The sequence below is a fragment of the Octodon degus genome, unplaced genomic scaffold (genome assembly GCF_000260255.1).
Source record: "Octodon degus isolate 3935 unplaced genomic scaffold, OctDeg1.0 scaffold00043, whole genome shotgun sequence".
Taxonomy (NCBI): domain Eukaryota; kingdom Metazoa; phylum Chordata; class Mammalia; order Rodentia; family Octodontidae; genus Octodon; species Octodon degus.
Genome location: NW_004524619.1, coordinates 10,453,375 through 10,468,895, shown reverse-complemented (window position 1 = coordinate 10,468,895; position 15,521 = coordinate 10,453,375). Strand labels below are relative to the sequence as shown.

At 49.3% G+C, this 15,521-nt stretch overlaps 1 protein-coding gene across 2 annotated transcripts in view; it reads right to left on the bottom strand.

The window, feature by feature from the left end:
• Nucleotides 1-15,521, bottom strand: part of Stimate (STIM activating enhancer) — a 59,606-nt gene that overhangs the window by 2,272 nt on the left and 41,813 nt on the right. For both annotated transcript variants that reach the window (XM_012514842.2, XM_023715681.1), the window contains exons 2-7: nucleotides 11,109-11,157; nucleotides 9,131-9,226; nucleotides 6,914-7,035; nucleotides 2,294-2,406; nucleotides 1,265-1,342; nucleotides 312-461 (exon numbers count right to left, since the gene is read on the bottom strand). In XM_012514842.2, coding sequence (XP_012370296.1) covers nucleotides 312-461; nucleotides 1,265-1,342; nucleotides 2,294-2,406; nucleotides 6,914-7,035; nucleotides 9,131-9,226; nucleotides 11,109-11,157 — 608 coding nt within the window. The remainder of the gene's footprint in view (nucleotides 1-311; nucleotides 462-1,264; nucleotides 1,343-2,293; nucleotides 2,407-6,913; nucleotides 7,036-9,130; nucleotides 9,227-11,108; nucleotides 11,158-15,521) is intronic.

Here is a 15,521-nt window from a genome sequence, read left to right as displayed (position 1 = left end):
CCATGAAGGGCCGTGCCAGTTTCCCTGAACAAGGCAGCTCCTGCTTTGCTGTCTTTCTCCTCTGACAGTGGGAGGCAGGCCACTCCACCTTGTGCTCCACCCTCTTGCCCTAGGAAGGCCCATGCAGCACAGACATGGCGACTGGCTGGGTGGAAGCTGGGACCTGGATGCTCTTGGGTGCAGCCTCTTCCTCTCCTTGGTTGTACTGTGACTCAGTACTCAAGGGAAGACCAAATGTACATGTGAGACCAGGGACCTCCAGGGTCAGGGGTATGACGGCCAGGCCTGCGTGGAGGCAGGGAGACTCCTACCTCAGACTCAGATTCCTCGTGGGATGCAGCCCTTCGGTAGCGGACCTTGCTCCCATTCCTGGAGTCTTGGTTTGCTCCTCTCTCTTCTAGCTTAGCTTTCGTCTTGCCTTTTCTCATGAGGAAATTGTCTACTACCCAAAACATCAAAGCCTGTGCAAGGAAAAGTGCATGTCACTGTGGGACAAGCCACTCTCAAAGCAGAGCGGAGCGGCTCCACAATCACGCTTCCCCCACAGCTATTCCGCCTGATAAAATTCAGAAGGAGAAAAAGGGAAACCTCATGTCCCTAACCCCCATTATCTCCTAGAAGTGTGGGGAGGAACTCCTAAACTCTATTTTCCTGGTACGGTTTTATTATCAGAAAACAGGCAAGAAAATCCTTGGCCTGTTCACCGAGGAGCTTTTCTTATAGTAAGTGATAGCAGCCCGCCTGGCTCAGGAGCCAGGTCTCTGGACACCTGTTCGAGGCTATCTGTGTGGGTCCCTGATGGGGTTCCTAGGGCATTCCTCTCTGCTGACTCTCAGTCATGGTGCTTACAAATTTCTTTCTGAGGGCTGTATGAGGAAAAAGGACCGGAGTACACTCGAAACAATCCTAATCTAGAATTCAGGGTCACACGTGGGGCGGGTGTCTCAGAGGGAGAGCAGCTGGCAGCAGGGGCAGGACAAATTTCCCAGGACCCTCCCTCTTGTGCAGGGCCCTGAGTGGGGACCTGTCCTTCGAGGAAGGAAGAAATCCTCCCATTTCCAGGGCAGAAGTGGGAGATGACAACTTGTTACATAGAAAGAAAAATATCTGACTCTACAGCCCAAAACACAGTAACATGCACTTTTCCTTGCACAGGTTTTGACGTTTGAGGGCTGGCTGTAGAGAGATTTTGTCAGACTCCAAACTTTGAACAGGAAGGTGGAAACCAGGGCCCAAACCAGGTAAAACAGGAAATGATACTGACATTGACAAAGAAGGGGACGATCAGCATGACAATGGCCAATTTCAGGTCTGGGTTCTCAATGGGATTCAGTAGGGCCACCTGTGAAGAGAGCAGAAAGGTGAAGAGGAAGGTGCAGGGACAGTGCCCAGTGCAGGGCCCAGGAGGGAGGAGGCTGAGACGTGGCCAAGAGTCTGACAGGAACAGCTCTAACACCAGCCCTGTACCGAGTGTAGCAACTCCCAGATCTATTAATGTGGGAACCCCCTGGAGACCCATAACCCTCTGAGCAGCTGGACTTGCTAAGAGCAGTGGGCTTTCTGGCGCTAAGCCAGGGCCATGCTGGGCCCACAGTGACTGGAAAGCCCAAGGCGGGGGTGGGGAACTGTGGGCACTGGGGGCTGGCGGAGTATAGTAGTAGTGACAGGAGCAGCAGGGCCACCTTCTAGTAGAAATCCACCCTTGTGAGATAACAGTTGTGCAATGTCCTGGCTTATTTTCTTAAAAATATAAAATCAAATGGAGGCCAAGGCTGGGACTACATGTTCTGGAAGACTGGGGCTGCTTCAGGTGGGGATGAGTAACGCAGGCTTATCTGTGTGGTATTAGGGTCAGAGGGCAAAGGCCAGGCTTGGGAAAATTAAGAACTCAAGAGTGTCAGCAGGCTGGTGGTCACAGAGTAGGAAAGCTGACTGCAGCCCCAAATGGCTCAGCTAAATAACTGGCCAAGACAGGTATGTCTTGCCAACCCAGAGAAATAACCGTTGCAAGGTCTGAAGCCTAATCAGTTGGTAACCCACAGGTAGAGCCTGCATCCCAAGGATTCGCCTGGAGCGGGCACTCAGGTAAATGGAGGGGACGGATGGCAGGTAAGAGAGCGACAAATTAAGGCTCTAGCACACAGCTGCCGTGTCAGACCCAATCCAGGGTCCACTCGTGGAGTTAAAACAAAGATCAAACTAGGTCCGCAACAGGGCCGGGGTGCGGGTGACAGGAGGAAGCGCCGTGTGCTCGGCTTGGCAGGGGCTGCTGCGGCAGGGACAAGAGGCAAACCTTTTTCCACTGAAGTATGAGGAGTACGATGAAGACCACAGACTTTTCAAAGATCATAATCACGATGTACAGGGCACACTGCCCAGCCCAGGCGCCACACTGCAGAGGGTCTCCTGCAAGGCGGGTGGGGGCTTAGTCACACAGGCCAACACCCCCGCCCCAGCCCAGGTCCTTGTGAGCCCTGTATCCCAGCCACACCCCAGAACCCTGGCTCTGATACTTAAAGAGCCCCCAAGGCCTGAAAACCACCTCATTCCTAAGAGGCAAATGTGTTTTAAATAAAATCAGAATTCCTAATTTGGACATCCCAGAATCATCCTTCTTTCAAGAGCTTCTAAGAATTAAAAGGCACTAAAGTTAGTAAGTGCTCACTGCTGGCACTCAGAGAGGCTGGCTCTCTGTCCCCTGGCAGCAGAAGCTGCGTGGAGCAAGACTGCTATTATTATCCGTTGTTGATTTTTCCAGTGACTGTGCTGTCCTTCCTCTCCTCTGATGAGTGATTTACAAAAGCAGTAACTGGCCTCCTCGTTCACTTCCCACCCTTCAGCCTCCTATCCTTGCCATACTTCCTGGCTGTTTTCACCTCTGACAGCAGAACTCAGCTCTGGGAGGAAGTTGTATCTGTCTGGTATGGGCAATCCTAAGTACCCAGGCAAGGGACAAGGAAGAGAGAAGCCCCTGAGAGGAGGAGGTGGGAGTGACGGGCTGAGGCGGCAGCGCTGACAAAGGCCCCTCAGTGATCCTGTTAGTTGCTATGCTGCAGCAACTAAAGGGGCACTAGTCCAGGATACTCACTTCCCGGAGCACCCCCCAGGATGCTTCACAGAGGGCTCCACGCAGGGCAGAGGACTAGCCCCTTGCAGGGTGATCCCACCATGCAGAACCTAGTGATGGTCCTGGGAGCCACACAGGGCCTCCCCAAAGTGGGAGACCAGGGAATAAAGTACCAGGGAGGCCCCCAGGGTCACCCGTGAAGCTCTGTCAGAGCTATCTGGACAGTACTGGTCAGAATGGAGGAAGGTGGAGAGTAACATTTCAGGAGGCAAAGGCTCCAAGCCAGATAGACAGAAGAGAATTCGTCCTGAGGAGAAATCTCCAGCTCCTCATTTGATTCCAACATTTCCATGGTGGCCCTGTCCAGGTCCTTGTGCCATGGGCCCTCGGGCTACCTGGGCCTGTCACTGTACACAGTAAAGCACAGGGAATGCCCTCAGGCAGTCGTAATGGACTGTCACCAGGCTGTTCCCTTTCCTGGAAACATTAGGAGAAGGGTGGCAGAAAGCAGGCCCAAGTGTAGCAGCTGCCTGTTTGAGGTCTGCCCACCCACCTTCCCCTCTGAGGTGAGCCAAAACCAGGCCATTTCAGAAGTAGGCCCCTCCTTGTGAGGAGGCTGTCGGTGGATTTTGCAACGCTTGCAGTGAACCACCTGCCTTACTGAGAAAAGTGCCCCAAAGCAGATGAAACTATTTGCTTAATTAAGCAAAACTGGGGCTAGCGGACAGGAAATGTCCCTGAGTTGGCCTGCCTGACCGTCAGCTCCGTGGGTGGCACCAGTTATTTACCATCCAGCCAGCTGCTTGTTCTGAGAGTGCTCCCTCCACTTGCTCCTGGACTGAAGAAAGAAAAGTACTTTCCCTCCCATCTGCCTCGCTTCTGAGGAGCTGCCGCCGCCTTCTGTTTTAACTAAAACAATGTTTAAAATAAAGTTCAAAACCCCAGTGAAATGAGGGAAACAGCACCCGTGCCCTGGCTCCACCACGCGACCCCACATGGCCGCAGCGCAGCGGCAGTGAACACACTGCTTGCTTCTGTTTGCTCTGGAAGGCTCCCACGTACTCCCAGAGCCAGGTGGAGTCACTGTGCCCTGCCGCCTACTGGACCACCTCAGGTGCGTGGGTGTTTGGTTTGAAGGTTGCAGGCACAGGGCCCGAATGGAGGGAGCAAGTTCACGTCTGAGGCTTCTGGAAAGGAGCCTGAGGAGACGGCAGCAAGCCCATGAGCGCTGACCCGGTGGGACCCAGCCCTTGCTCAGGGAGAGGCACCAGCCCAGATACCTCGGGCTGGGAAGTGAGCCTGCTTCCCAAGCCCTGTGTACTCTCTTCTAGGAGCCATGCAAGCTACCCAGAAACTACATTCTTCTTCATTTACAACAGAAGAGAGCTGTGGGGCCTTGGTGGCATTTTGGGCTTCAATGCATAGACAGTTTCACTGGTGTCTCAGGCAGAACGGTGGTCCACAGCCTAATCCCCAGAACCTGCGACCATGGGATGTGAATAAGCACAGGGGAATAGTGCTGGCAACAGAACTAAGGCTGCTGCTGAGCTGACTTTAAGAGGGGGAGTCTCTGCACATCCACGTGTACCCCGTGTAACTGCAGGGACATTGCATGGTGGAAGGTGGCGAAGGTCGGAGGAGCAGGTCAGAGCAGTGTGATGTGTGAAGAACACGACCTACTGTTGCTGGCTTTGAAGGACAGCACCATGAGCCAAGGAATACGGACAGTCTCCAGCATTGGGAAGGAACAACAACAATCTCTTCTATCCTCTAGAAGGATCTGGCCCCACTGTCACCCCAAATTCAGTACAAGAGACCCATGTTAGACTTCTGAAGAACTGTAATTAATGTGTTTTACTCCCTAAGTCTATGTTAATTTGTTACAGCAGGGAGAGAAAAAACTACAAATTGGCAGTGAGAAAGTAGGAGGTAACTGAGGACACAGCCTGGGGAGGGAGACTTGTGAGGGTCCTTGCTAAAGGACAGCTGTCCCTGGAGACAACCTGCCCCCGCATGAGGACTCTGGTCCCCAAGGCCAGTGACTGAGATAGGGCGAAGCTGGGCCAAGTGGCACAAACACAACCACTGCCTCCTTCCTGTTGATTCACTCTTGGGACCTTAGACAACGCGTTTGGAAACAGCGGTGCTGCACTGCTCGTGTCTCTGGCCCAGACGTGACCTCCACCCCAGGTAGTTCAATAGCGTACAGCTGACTGGGATCCACCTTAGCTCCGGCTGGTTACAGCTGGAGCAGCTGGAGCCCAACCACAGGTGCGGAACGCCCGAGCTCAGCATGTGAACACGCTGTCCCAGCTCTGAGGACATGGAAAGCCTGAGGCAATCCAAGCAAACAGGTTGCTAGGCAGAGGGCTGTCACATGACATCAACCTGCTGCACGCATAAATAAACGCGCTGCAGTTGATGAGCAGTCCTTTTCTCCCATCAGGAGAGGAGGGTCCACCTGACCTCAGCGTTCTATGTTCTGATCCTGGTCTTTATTTCTTCATCCTCTACCATCCTTCACCCTGAGAATTTCGAGAGCTGTGCTGGATGCGGCAGAGTCCTGCTGTCTGGTTGGTTATGGCAGACTTGAGAGTTCTGCTTTCCAGAAAGGATCTCAACAGCAAGGGGTAGTGGTTATGAGCAGCCTGTGGAGGTGGCTGGAGGATTTCAGGGTCCTGGTGCACAGGGCATGAGGCCGTCCGTCACATGCCAGCTGGGTGTACTTTGCAAATCACCCAATTCCGCTGGGCACCTATTCTAGAAACGAGAAGAGTGCTGCGTTGCTTTACACACACCATCCCGGAAGCTGAGGAATGAGGACTCCGTGGAGCTCGGGAGACATAGGCTGTGTGCTGGACACTATCTTAAGTCAGTGACTCATCAGGCATCAAGTAACAGGGCTAAGAAAAGCCCTCTCCTAAGCTCATCTCCCCTCAATGCAGACAATTAGGTACTTAAGGTTTCTAGAAGTATCCAAGACCCTCGGTAGCTTCACAAATCGGCTCCCCATTTAATCTGTCAGTCCCGTGAGGATCTTCAGCCGCCTATAAGTGAGTGGTCCTTGGGCCCAGAGCAATGAGCTCTTTTGGGAGGTGTGATCAGGAAAGGAGAGTGGAACCCACAACTCTATTCACACTCCTTCCTCTAGTCCTGTGTGCCCTCTCATGGCAAAGCCTCCACTGCTGCTCCACAGACAGCAGAGACAGGCTGGAAAGGGGAAAGAGCTGATCCCTTCGCCCTCTCCTAAAACCCCAGAGGACAGCTTGTTGCGGCCACATCCAGCTGCTTCTCAGCTCAGCCGCTACTGAAGCTCTATCTGAAAGTGTCTGAGATGGGCCCGCATACACAAATCACCTGTTTTAAGCCTCTGAGTGAGGAGGGACCTTGTGTCCTTGGTGATTGGTACTTTCAGAGGCCAGGCTGGGAGGGGCAGCAAGTCAGTAGTCAGGAGAAAGCAAGGTATGCTGACTTCAGAGGATGCTCAGAAATTCTGCCCGTGTGAGCACCGCTCTGCCAGTGAAATGGCCCAGCAACAGGACCAACACAGACACGTGACAGGAAGGGGGCGGGACTTCCATCTCCCCAGCATCTCTCCAGCGTGCTGGGTGAGCTCTATGTGAAGCCTGGAGGAATGAGGCGGCCTTGCGGCCCAGCAAGTAGACCTGCCAGTCATCTCCAGGACAAAGGACAAACGTTCAGCCCCCTCCAAGGCCAGAGTGTTTCCTGGCGGCTGTTTCCTTCTCTGAAACAAGGTGAGCGCTCTGGCAGTGAAGCAGGTATACGCCACCCAGAGGGTCACATCCAGGCCCCAGGGACAGCCCCCCCATGTCCGTGGCACGTTACCGTATTCGCCGAAGCGCAGGGATTCCCACTGCTGCCACTCCACCAGGACGCTGACAGCGCGCACGCCTATATAGATGAGCAGCATGCCCACGGTGGCATCCAGGAGAAAGTTGATGAGGTACCTAGGAGGAAAGGGCGCAAGCATCACTAGCTATCCCTCAGCGTGGGGCTTGTCAAGGTTAGAGGTCAAGACTGATGGAGACGCAGCCTGAGGAGAAGCCAGCTGGCCAACAGGTTGTCTGGCCCTGTTCTAGGGCCTTGAAACGAGCCCACGCAAGAGGCCGCAGAGGTCATGGCTCTCACTTCCCAACAAGGTGTGACGCCTCAGCAAGCTGAGGCAGGCGAGTAGGAGAGGGACAAAGAAACTTTAAAAACCGCAGGTGTTCCTGCCAGGCCGAGATTCCACAGAAGACAGAGTACCTGGAAACAGCCGAGGAAATCAACAGCAAAACGAAACTTAACTGACCAGAAAAGAATCGGTTCAGTAATTATGTTTGCTCCCTGATGGTCCAGCCACATAACTAGTAATTAGATGTTCGCCTGAGAGGTGAGCTAGGTGTTAGGCAGAGGGGTTTCACCTGGCATCAATCTGCAGCGTGCATAAGTAAACGCATGGCAGCTGCCGAGCAGTTCTCCCACCCAGAGAGGTCTCCGCCTCACCTCAGCTTTCTGTCTTTATCCTCTACCACCTGCCCCCACCCCAGCCCAGGGACATTTGATTGCCTGCTGGATGCAGCCGGCAGGACTACAAATCCCTCATACGTCCCCATCTGCAGTCACACAAGCAGTGCTTTTGCAAGACTACTCCTTGGAGGAGAGGCCAGAGGACTGGAGGAAGGAGGAGGGCCGGGAGGCATGCCGTCTGCCGCAGACCACACCTGCTGGTAGGGTCTGTTGCCATACCTGTCTGGCACAAAATCCCAGCCCTCACAAGGGAAAGTCCTTTTCCCACCTGCTGTCCCTTGAGGCCCTGGCCCTGATGGCCACAGGCACCAGCTCTCTGTGGCACAATGGCAGACAAGGTTGGCACTGACCCTCTGACACCACATGGCTTGAAATCCCTGCTGATGGCTCCAGGACACCCTGGGACCTGGCTGTGGGAGGCGTGCGAGGTGCTTTACCCCCGCCAGGGCTTCTGTGATGTGCACAGCGCTCCAGCGCCAAAGGAAGCATGCCGCATTTAGTCTCCAGGGCCCAGAGAACAGCATGGAGAGGGAAGGGGGCCAGTGATTTCCCAGCCTGCCCTTCCTCTTGAAAGTCACAAGGGGTCACTCTCAGACCAGAGATGGAAAGAGGCGCCCGGGCTTCCAAGGTAATTTCTGCCCTGGCCTCAGGCCAGGCGGCTCCGCTCACTCACATCTAGTTACTGCCTTACGCCCCTCACACAGGAGACCCAGTCTAAAGCTCACGAGCACGAACGATGTACAGACACACCTCATGTTCGTCCCACCACTCACCAAGTCCTTCCCGAGCCTACTGTGTGCTGGCCTTAGGAAAAAAGACCAAGTTCTACACTCTGTCCTCAACACAGGGAAGATGGGCAGGCAGCAGGGTGTCATGCCGGCCTTGGCGCCAAGCACACTGGACTGGAGTCCAGTTTACCACTCCAGAACTGTGTGACTTTAAGGTATAACCTCTTTGTGCTCTAGCTCTCCAGCTGGGAAGTGCAGATCATCAAAGCTTCTGCAGAGCAAGGCTGTTCTACAGCTAAAACAAGGCAGGAGATGAAGGAGGCCAGCTTCCATCAGCATTCCATCTGCCAAGAGAAGACCCGCCTGGGCTCTACTGGTAAGGAGGACAGGATTTAGGGCCAGGTGAAGGCTTCTGACAGGTGCTCTGGAGCTGCGAAAGCATTCTGCACTGGAAGGAAGAAAAAACCCTGCTCTAAGGTCCAAGAGGTAAATGACAGCGATAAGTCTGACCACGGGTGGCTGATAGCACGAGAAGCCTGCCCACCCCATGCTCTACTTGAACACAGACACCCGCGAAGGGCTTTGGCCTGTCCAGCGAAGGGTGGCCGGGAGGCTGGGAGCTGTCCATGCACGGGGCAACTGTCAAGGCCCACGGGCCAGCTGTGAGGGACGAGCTCTCAAGGGAACACGGGAGAAATGAGCTGCTGCCCTGGCTGTGGAGGCGGAACTGGTGGCAGAATGCAAGGCCAGTCCACATTCTCAAAGGAGGGTGGGTCACGTCTGCACTTAAACCCGGGTCACTTACAGTGAACAGGGGTCCTCTTCAGTGAGATCTGCCAGGTACACGTTCGCAAAGTGGATGAACAGCATCCCTATGGCTTGTTTGGAAGTGTCTAAAAACCTGCACAAAATAGAAAGGGCACTTGTTACGAGTCTGGATAGGAGGGTCGTATCCAGCTTGGAGAAAATGAACAGACCACAGCAAGTAACCCTACGATCTTGAAAATCATCCCTAAATAAGGAGAGGGATCAGCCAAGAAGAGCATGCCTAAGACTCGGAGAACCTGGATCTAGATCTTCACCAGCTCCCTCCCTAGTGCTTGAGTAGACGTCACCTAGTCAGAAGCTAAATACCCAGATCTGAGAAAAACAATGAGCAGGGAACTAAGAACAGGAATGAACAACATTTGGCAGTAATATCTTTAAGAGCAAGTACACGCTTAAAATTTTATGAAGGGCCTTATCACAGTGACCTATCAAGCTTTCCTCTGAAGACAACAGTGGGTGTTCTGGATGGACAAGAGCAAACCAAGCAGCCCACAAAGTCAGCTTCCCGTGGACTGCAGCTGTCCTGAGGGGCTGGCAATCTCCTTCCAGTGACTGAACATTCTGGAGTTTTGTCTTCTAAACGTATTTATACAGATTTATCACCTTATTATCAAAAAATTAACAAAAAATTGCCACTGCAGTGTCATCTTTCAGGAAACCTTTAGGCTTGATTACCTATATACTGAATACACACTTGGTCTGTGCCCATTTGACACAGACCTCCTAAACCTTTTGCAATTTGTACAGTAACTTTTGTCCTAGTATTTGGTTTGTAACACCAGTTTTGGTTACAGAAGTCCTAACCCTTTGGAATGTCTGGGGTGATAGCATCCTTCGTTTCAGTGAGGTGATGTTTGTGGCTCCTAGACAGCTGCAGGACGGAGAAGGTCACCAGAAAGACTGAGCTATGACCAGAAGCCCCTTCCTCTCAACACCATTCTCCAAGGACAGAGGGGCAAGAGTTTGAGTTAATAGTCAATCATGACTATGTGATGAACCCCCATAGAAACCTTTAAACTACGCAGTCTGGAGAGCTTTGGGGTTGGCAAACAAATCCACACATGTGGAGGGACGATGCTACACCCTAAATCCACAAGTACAGAAGGTCCCAGGTTCAGAAGCTTTCAGACCTTTTCCTACATATCTCTTTATCTGGCTGTGTATCTTTATTCTTTATAATAAACCAGGAAATGACAATGTTTCCTTGAGTTTTATGAACTGTGCTAGCAAAGTACTGAATGGGGGGGGGCGTAAATACCCCCTACTTTGTAGGAGTTGCCAGAAGCGTGGGTTCCCTGGGGAGCCACCACTCATGATTAGCATCTGCAGTGGAAGGCCAAGTCTGTGGCAGGGAGTCCTTCCTCCTCTGGTGTCTGCTAATTGAGGTAGTTGGCACCAGAACTGAGTTAAATTATGAGACACTCAAGTAGTGCTACCTGGATTGTTGGGAAACTGGTTAGTATAGGAGAAAAAAAACATGCATTTTGTGTCAGAAGGACTGTAAGTATGAGAATAGTTTTCCTTTGTACTAGGAACAAGGAAGACCAGTTCTGGACAAAGGAACATTTATATGGTATACTGTTGATGATAATCTCCAAATCTGGATATTTTTTTTTACACATATACACTCTAGAATCCTGGAATTTAATTATAATCTAAAAACAGGGAGACAGAGAAAAGAAGCCTGCAGCAGAAAAATTTCTGTATTCTAAAATTAGAAGCAGTGTGATCATAAAATAATGCTAGGGATCAAAAGTAATGTGGAAGTTAGAAGTGCGTTCAGGCTATACATAGTGCCTAATGATTAACTCAACCGAATGATTCCAGACACTCTACATTATACATAATTTCTCCTATTCCATTCCCTACTCACCACAACCACCTCTCAACACCGTGCCCCTCAAAACTCAACAATCAAAACCATTCTAGGACTGAGTTCACACTTCAGTACATACCATATTCTCCATGGGCGTCTTTCATGCTTTGGTTCTCTAAAGCGTTTGACTGGAAGAAAAGACAGGAATCAGTAGCTTTCCAAAGCAGCAAAGTAGGGCAAAAGCATGTACGAGTTAAGTTACTGGTCTATTCACTATTTATACTACTAAGTTAAGAAACCTTCTCTTTTAACATGTAACAATATACAGTAAGCCCAGTGCAGATCACAGAGGTTCTGTACTGCTGATGACCATCGTGGGCTCTGCAGGACTGGATACTTATGAAGTAGAAATCCTCACAGCATGTGAAAAATTGTATTTTTCTCCTAATGACAAGGCTTTCTCAGATAATTACTAGAAACAATAAAATAGAAAATTGCTGCTTCCAACTTTGGGACCTGCTCTCTTAGAGGACAAACCTACTCACTGGTTTGCTGAATGCCTAGTCCCAGGGGTACAAATGTAAAGTCAGCTATCTAGCAAGTAGGAGGACAGATAGATACAGGTAGTATGAGAAGTGCCAGGGCAGAGGCACGTGTGCGGCCAAGGACACGAAGCATGGTATCAGGATGGGTTTTCCTGATGGAGAACAGCAAGCCCAGGCCTGAAGGCTGGCTAAGTTTGCCCAGTTTGGATTGGTGATGGGAGAGAAGAGACTTCTGGGGTAGAGCCAACACCACAGATTCAAAGACAAAGCATGACTGTCTGTTTGGTGTAATTCAGTTTCAACACAGCAGACTGCAAGGGAACCTACTAAGGAAACTCAATTAAGAGGTGAGAAATCAAGAAGGGACCACATGAGGTATGATATGGATCAAGGGTTCTAGAATGACTCCTGTGGAAAAGACCCAGGGAAAGGGCCTAAACAGATTCAGAAACATGCTGGACTTGTGTTTTAGACAAGCAGCTGAAAGACAGCAACAGATCATCCTCCCCAAGATTTAGAATCCAGACACTGGAATATAACAGCTTGGGGAAGGAGGATCTGATGGGAAAATTGGGGCCTAAAGAGAAAATGAAGAGGCAGGCCGCAGGGCAGAGAAAGGAAGTGGCAAAATGTACTCTTCCCAGCTACTGGCCTAGGGTAGGCTTGAATCTACAGAAGCAGTGAGGGTGGTGACTCCAGTGGTCTCCAGGGAGAAACACACCAGAGGCACGGAGCAGTGCATGTCGTGAGCTACAGCAGTCAGTGAGTGACCCCAGTCCAAGCGTCTGCCACGTCCCCTGGAGAGGGAGCTTGGCCCAATGTTATTTTAGGGAGGGGCCAACTGAACCTGGGGCTTGCAGCAGTCATGGGTTGACCTCATCTCAGGACTCCCAGTGACTGGGTGAGGGACAACTGTGGCAGACAGCCAGGGTCAGGGAGCCAAAGTCAGGCCAGCAAGAGATACACAGAGTGCTGTAGGCTGAACAACTCAAGCCCAGCCCTACAACCAGAGGCCGGGATCAGCCTACACCTCTGTAGTGTTGAAAACACCAGAATCAGCACTCCACCCTACTCCTACTGCAGGCTGCTGGGATCCTCTAGCACGAATCTGGGTGTGGTCAGTCTCCTCTGTCTACCAGTGATAGCAGAGATGAGCCCTGACTTGGACACTACCATGAAACTGTAGACCCCAGCAGATAACACAGAAAAAATTTTTTAGAGAAATTATTTTTGGTTTTTCATGAGTGTGAACACACTGTTTTTGTTTTTTAAATTTATTAATTTTTAAATTTATTAGATACACGGTGTTGCTATGCAGCTCAGACACATAGTGATCCTCCTGTCTCATCCTCCCAGATGCTGGGATTACAGGCATGCACCACCATGCAGTTGGGTTCTGGGGCAGGCATGGCATGCAGTACCAGGGATCAAACTTGGGTTCTTGCGCTTGCTATGTAGGCACTTAGACCACTGAGCTATCTCCTCAGTGACCCTCCTTTTTTTGTTAAACATTCCCCCCCGCTTTCTTTTCTTCTAGTCTTCTTCACCAGTTTCCCAAAGCTTGGATAATCTTCCTTTGTCTTTAAGCCTTCTAATCACTTTCTCTTCTTTTACATATCTATTTTTTTCTCTTATTCCTTTGAAATTTTCTCTCCCAAGGATAAAACCACTCTATTGAGATAATATTTACTTTATATAATTTCTGAATTATTTTAGATTTTGTTATGTAACTATAAACGTTGCACTTATAGTTAAAGGTGGCAAATTAACAGTTATCAGTTGGTCATTTTCTAGACTGTGCTTGACACTAATGTTGTTTGTAATTTTACTACTTTAGCCAAGGTGACATAGTTTTTCTGATCAGTTGTTTTCCCTTGTATGCTAATATTGAGACTGTCTGGGAGGTCATTAAAAAAATACCACAGTCCAAGTACCCAAGAACCTGGTGCCAGGCCAAATAAGTGGCAACCACTCATCCCTAATAAATTGAAGCAGCAGCATCTTGGCTCAGATTTAAAAGCCAAAAGCCAGTTACACCTAGAAGACTATCTCTGAAAAGTAGTCATTTCCTACTAGTCGAGAGATTAATACTAGTAACAAAGCTACACCTCATAATTTATAACTATCAACATAGAAAACAAAACAGAAAATGAGAAAATATGGAAGCAAGATGCAACCCTAGACCTCCAGCTGTCCCCACGCAAATCCAGGGGGTATTGAGTTGGTTAAATAAAATAGACAAACCTCTAGCCAGCCTTAATATGAAGGAAAGAAAATACCTAAATCCACTCAATTGGAATGAAAAGGGGGAAATCACAATGGATCCTGTGAAAATCCTGAAGATCATTATTAATACAACTTTGAGAATTTGTACTCTAATAAGATGGAAAACAGAAGAAAATAGATTCCTAGATACATATGAATTACCAAAGCTGAATCGAGGATATAAAAATTCTAAGTAACTTGTAGCTTTTTGGGATTTTCAAGGGGAGCAATAAAATACAATACAAGACACATATTTTATGATTATTTTATAGCGAATCACCCAAAGAATCATATAACAAATGTGGAAAATTCTGTCTACACTAAAGACCAAAGAATCCAGCTGAAGGCCTGGATCCCATGGTTATATCCTCCAAAAATGAGGAAAGCCAAGTTCCCATCAGGAAAGCTGAGTTCTCACCAGGAAAGCCAGAGCAACAAGATTCTCCAGGAGACTAAGCTGTGCACCATCTTGTCCTCCAGAGCCAGGAAGTGATGCTCCAAGTGAGGACCAGAAATCCTGCAAAGTGAACTGTAGCCATTCTCAGTGACAACAAGGTCCTGAGCTCCTCTGACGACAAGGACAGCTGAATTCATCAGGGAAGTCAGCATGACAAGCTCCTCCAAGAGAACCAACAGCTCCGCAGAACCTCTCTACAACCTCTCTGGTTCTGCCTCTTACACTGCTGGCAACAATCCTCAAGTGGGCCTCTGCTGGCTCAGTTCAGCTGGGTGTTAGAAGCTGACCACCAGTTGTCAATCAACCACATAACCCAGTATCAGTCAATGAAACTGAAGAATTAAAAACTACCAACAAAGAAAAGCCCAGGTCCTGACAGATTCATTGCTGAACTCCACAAGAAAGTTAGAGATCTAATGTCTCTACTCTTCAAAATCTTTCATGAAACAGAAAGAGAAGCAATACTCCAAAACTAATTGCTGGAGGACTCTGATAGCAAAACCACAGAAGGAGCCAACAACAACAACAACAACAACAACAAATGAAACAAAAACAACAACAACAAAACCCAAACAAAACAAAACCAGTAAAAAAAGAAAACCGGGGTAATCTCCTTAATGAACACATATGTAAAAATCCTCAATAAGATACTGGAAGAGTATAACAAATCAAGATTATGCACCACGACGAAGTAGGATTCATCCAGTGATGTAGGGATAGTTCAGCATATATAAACCCACTAATGTAACATGCCATATCAACAGAGCCAAGGACAAAAAACACACAATAATCTCAATAGATGCAGAAAAAGCATGTGACAAAGTCCAATACCCATTCATGATAAAAACAAAACCTACAGAAAATTAGAAGATTTTTATCTCAATCTGATGGCATCTATGACAAACTCATAGCTAACATGATACTAACCAGATAAAAATGGAAAGTTTTCACTGTAAAATCAGGAACAAGACCAGGCTCCCCACTGTCACCACTCCTATTCAATATAGTTCTCGAAACATTAACCTGAGCAATTAGACAAGAACAAAGTTAAATTATTATTTGTGGATAACATGATACTCTATATAGACGACTCCCCAAATTCCACCAAGACTCCTAGAATTAATATCCAAATTCAGTAATAGGATACAAAGTCAATACTCAAAAATCAATGGCGTTCCTGTACACAAATAACAAACTGACTGACAGCAAAATTAGGGAAACAACTCCTTTCACACAGTATCATGACAGAGAAAGAGGGAGAGGGAGGGAGGGAGGGAGGGAGGGA